General features: G+C 47.6%; 1 protein-coding gene across 1 annotated transcript in view; it reads right to left on the reverse strand.

Moving 5' to 3' along the window:
- DND1 (DND microRNA-mediated repression inhibitor 1) overlaps window positions 1-2,797 on the reverse strand; it is an 11,325-nt gene extending 8,528 nt beyond the window's left edge. Inside the window, exons 1-3 of the mRNA XM_019506549.1 lie at window positions 2,599-2,797; window positions 1,581-1,698; window positions 503-964 (exon numbers count right to left, since the gene is read on the reverse strand). Coding sequence (XP_019362094.1) covers window positions 503-964; window positions 1,581-1,698 — 580 coding nt within the window. The 5' untranslated portion in view covers window positions 2,599-2,797. The remainder of the gene's footprint in view (window positions 1-502; window positions 965-1,580; window positions 1,699-2,598) is intronic.
- Window positions 2,798-5,056: the final 2,259 nt, after the last annotated feature.

A 5,056-nucleotide genomic window follows, 5' to 3' on the forward strand; every position in this document is an offset into this window, starting at 1 on the left:
GCCACTGCATAACAGTCACTTAATACCACAGAATGGCTGTCAATACCATGCTTTGGCAATATCAGTTGGCCCACTATTTGTTCATAGCCCAGAGGCAGGTGCACCCTACCCACTTGCCTGTGCAGCAAGCTGTACTAGAGCAGCCAGCTGCAGGGGAGGAAAAGCAGCAAGTGATGCAGCATGGGATACCTGGAGGACTGACCAGACTCTAGTCACAGAAAGCTCAGTGTCAGCACAGACACTGCATTGGTTTAAGACAGTATTACCCAGGTATACTTTTGAAGCATTCCAGGAAGTTTGAGCTGGCTTGTACACCTGGGCATTTGCCATTTAAGCCACATTTAAAAACCGCCCAAATATTGCATGTTCACACTACACAACTATGTTTTGATATCTAATAAGTAAGAAATCTTTGCTGCTGTAGAATGTGTAACCACTGTGCTATTCATCCCTTTTTCCTCCCTTACCCAGTCTCACCCCTCTATGGCCATTTTAAAAGTACCTTCTGCTAGCGTTTTCTTGGCCATGGCAGCAGCCCGATGAGAATGGTATTTCAGCACGGCAAGCCGTCCCTGTTTTCTGGAGGGGTTGGGATATAGTGACACATTCTCAACTCCTGTGGTCACCTCTTGTAATACCATCTGCAGCTGCCCCAAATTCACTGAGGAGGGGAGGCCATCCATACAGAGCTCACATTTCTCTATGCTCTTGCAGACCATGATGAGGCAGCCCTTCTGCACCTCAAAATTGTTCAGAGTTGTAATAGCCACTTGTGCGCTATGGCAATCACTGTACTTGGCATAAGCAAAGCCACGGTTGAGCCCACTGAATGTCATCATCAGGCGGAACTCATAAAGTTTTCCCACACTTTGGAAGAGAGGGATCAGTTTGTTTTCATACATGTCTTGAGGGAGCTTTCCAATAAAGACCTCTGAGCCAGATGGTGGGGGATCTCCAACCCAGCCTGTAGACATATGTAAATTAGACAAAGAGGCGATGAAAAAATACCTAGTCTCAGGCACCTTACCTTACCTATCCAGAGACTGTGGTACAGGAATACTGCAACTCTGTGGTGCAGCCAAGCTGGACCTCAACTTATCTGAGGCATTATATGCCTACAACAGATCCCACTGAACCAACCTCTGCAGCACAGGTATCATTTCTGCAAAGGATTAGTCATGTGATGGGGCAGAAACAAGACTGCAAATTCAGGGGCACTGTTTCTTAGAGGAGAAAGACGACAGCCCTCTTCACTACAAAGCCACTTAAAATTCCCCACTCACTGTTATCTCCATGGAAACCATGAACAGGTTTGTCAATTTCATACTAGTTGGGCCCTGCTACACATTTAAGTTAAGCTGAATAAAAACCTGCTAGAGTCAGTACACTTTCTCAAGCAATAATTCTATAGCTGGTTGGCCTTTTACAGCTGGATAGTCATTTTTATTGTGTGACGATTGCTTTGCATGTGTAGCCATTCTAAAAATACTGTGCAATTCACCAGTCAGTTGGATACTATATACAGAGAAAGGCAGTTTGTCTGCAACTGAAGTTAAGACACTCCAAAGCTTTCTACCTACCTGGTGGGGGACCTCCATACTTTCTCTGACCATTGACTTGTACCAGGTGGATGCCAGTTTCTTTCACCCAGGCCAGCAGAGCTGTTTTATTGGCCTGATTGATGGTGTCACTCCACATCTGTGAATGAATGAGAGTTTGTCCAAGACTGGGAAGCCTCAGAGGTAAGGCCAGATGTGGTCGCCCAGCCAAAGAACACAGTTAGCAGGAATACCCCCTCCCACCATAAGCATTCACATGCATTTCTACCCTCTACCAGAACAGTAACTAACCAGTAGAAAAGCTGATTTGTTATAGATATACACCACTATGGGCAGATCTAGGATTTTGAAAAGGGGCGGTACAGATGGGTGTGATCATCACCACATATTAACTCAACTTTTTTTTTTCCAGTTGAGAGAAAACTAGATGTACTGACATGCTAGGGGCTCAATGCTATGTCATTCACTTTAAAAATCAAAGCAAGAACAAATATAAACTTCATTGCACGGTATACCAATTTGTTACTTTATATATTAAAGTTTTTAAAAAAACCCTGTAAGCAAAGCAAAAATAATCCAAGATAGTGTTTTATTAGTTCTGTAACCATTAGATGTATATTTAACAATTTTGCTCAGATCCATAAAACAAAGTCTAGCCTTGAGCATGTTGACAGTGCATCTAACACTTCACTATCAGTCACTTACACACCCGAGTTAATGTTCACTTGAGTCAATGTTACAAATTCTAGCTTAAAAACCTTCTGCAGGGCTGTTGTTACAGAGAGATAGCCTGGAAGAGCAAACACAGCAAAACAGAAGAGGAAAGGATAACTTGATTACTGGAACATTAAGAGCATTAAAAAAAAAAAAAAAGATAGCAGATCATTAATATTTGTTGAGTAGTGAGAAATTAGCAGGAATAAGGTACATTATGATTAGGGACCTACTGAAATCAATTTCACAGAAAACATGAAAATAGATATTTTCTGCAAAAAAAGACGGCAGGCTCGTTACAAAACAGAGAAAATCCAATACTTACCAGCAAGCAGAGAAAAGGGCAGGAAGCAAGTGAGAGAGAGTCTATGATGTAGGCTCAGCACAGGTGCCAAATCAGGAAAGCAACAGGGTTTGGGTGCCATCTTTTAAGCAACTGAAGCCCAAGGAGGACTGAGCAGGGATAAACAGTGAAAAGAAAACCTCCAACACGGCCAAATAAGTTTTAACTCTGGACAGTGGGTGGTGGTATCCTGCAGGGATCTCGCATGCAGATAGAGGCAGACTCTTCTGTACTGCCTGCAACATGTCTCTGGATGTGTTGAGGGAAAAACAGTATAGATCAGACAAGTGTGGACATTTGGTTCCCCAGAGACAAGTAGCAGCAGCACAACTTGCGCTGCAGCCACTTGCCCTGGGGAATGCCTGTGCCATGCGTGCTTTAGCACATGTACAGCCCTGGGGGGGGGGAAAATCACAATTTCGCAGACAGCGTGGAAATTGTGACATCTGCCCCACACTGCAGTTAAGGGTCACAAGAATACATGGCAGAAGGCTGGGGCTAATGAGGCTTAGCTGCCCACCAAATGCGAGGCAGCACAGAGGGCTGCAGGGCAGCACCAGGCTCCAAGTGGCTGCAGCTGGGGGGTTGAGGGGGTGTGCGGACAGACATGGAGCCTGCAGGAGGCTGGAACTGCACGGCTGCAGCCGGATGGCAGGCAGAACACTACCCACCACAGCCAGTAAGCTGGGGGAGGGGAAGAGACATGGGAGGGGGCGGATCTAGGCCCCAGGGTAAGAGAGGGAATGGGGCCCTAGGGTGGGTGGTGGGGTGCTCTGTGCCTGGGCAGCTTGTCCAGGGGTACAGGGGGGCTTTCACTGCTGTGCACACCTCAGGAGAGGCCCAGGGTCATGCGCCACCCAGATCTGTGTGCAGCATGGAGGTAGGCTGGGCTCTGCACACCACTGCCAGTGCCTTGGGAGCCAGCTGCTGCCAGCTCCTAAGGCAACAGCAGCAGGGTGCAGATCCCAGCCTGCAGCAGCAGCCTGCCTCTGCCCCACACACAAATCCAGGCGACACTCCTGAGGTGCGCACAGTGTTGGGAGCCTCCCCATGTTCCTGGGTGAGCTGCCCAGGCCCCAGGCATCCCACCATCTGCTCCAGGGCCCCATTTACTCCAGCCCCTGCCCCACTCCCTCCCTCACTGTGGGGTCCTCAGTCTACTCCACACCTCTTCCCTGACTTACCTGCTCAGGTGGGCAGTGCTCCGCACGCTGTTTGGCTGCAATCCAGGCTGCCTGAAGGCTCCATGTCTGTCTGTGAGTACCATCCTCTCTTCCCCCTCCCTGCAGCTGCCCAGAGCCTGCACTCTGGCTATCCTGTGACCCTTTGTGCTGCCCCATGTTTGGGGGGGCTAAGCCCTGTTAGCCCCGGCCTTCCACCACCTATGGCTGTGTGCCTGCCTGCTGCACATGTGCAGGTAAAGTATTTTTAGCGGAATATTCACTGAACTACCATGACCCATTTGCCAAGGTAGTTCCATGAATATTCTTTGAAAAATGATACTTTACCCACACGTGCCACAAAATTTCCAATAAGAAACCCGTAATTTTCTTGGGGCCCTAGGCATGTGGCAAGGGATCCCAGGTGGGGTAGGAGAGGCCGCGGCCAGCACTGGGCTGACCCCAGTAGCCTTACTTGGGGTCCTGGGGGCTCCACTTTTGAGTGGTGTGCCCTGCTCCCTTTTTTTCCCTCCGGAGGGTTCCCACCACTGTGTGCACCTCAGGAGTGCCCCCTGGATTTGCGAGTGGGGCACAAAAAAGAAAGAGCCTGTGGAAAACAAAAACGGAGCAGTGCATGCATGGGCAACGCACCTTTGCAGTGCAGAGAACATCTAGATGTGTGGTGTGTGGTATGTGGCACTACAGATGTGTCTGCAGTGCCACATATCCAGATGAATGCAGTATGGTCTTAAGAATCCTAGGTGCACACGAAGTGAAAGGCTGCTGCAGAGGCTGAGGATCAGAGCAAGAAACAAACAACCATGTCCTCACTCTTTAAGAAGACCGCGTAAGGCAGCCTGGCAAGGCAAATGGAGGCATTTTCCCTTGTGGAGGCTTTCACAGCAGTGAACAACCTGCTGGAGAAACTCAAACACCTTTAGATATGTGAAGGCTCAGAAAAAGAAAAAACTGGTTTTCCCCCATTTTTCCTGAAAGATTGGAAAAATTAAAAAAGCCCCTCTTAAATATTTTCTTTTAGAATGATGAATAAAAATTCATAAGACAAGGTGTTTATATACTGCTATCCTTTACTCCCCAAAAAGGAGTTCTATGCAGAAGGAAGACTTATGTAAGACTATCAACAGTATCAGATCATTACAATTTCTGTATGCTGAGGACGTGCAGTATAGTACAACTGTCAAAAGCAAGAGCAAGATGCATTTCTGCTACCAAGGAACACTGCCATTTTCACAAAAGGAGGAACAAGAATTCAGTGCCTT

The sequence above is a fragment of the Gavialis gangeticus genome, unplaced genomic scaffold, assembly GCF_001723915.1.
Source record: "Gavialis gangeticus isolate Ggan-Ray unplaced genomic scaffold, GavGan_comp1, whole genome shotgun sequence".
Classification (NCBI taxonomy): domain Eukaryota; kingdom Metazoa; phylum Chordata; order Crocodylia; family Gavialidae; genus Gavialis; species Gavialis gangeticus.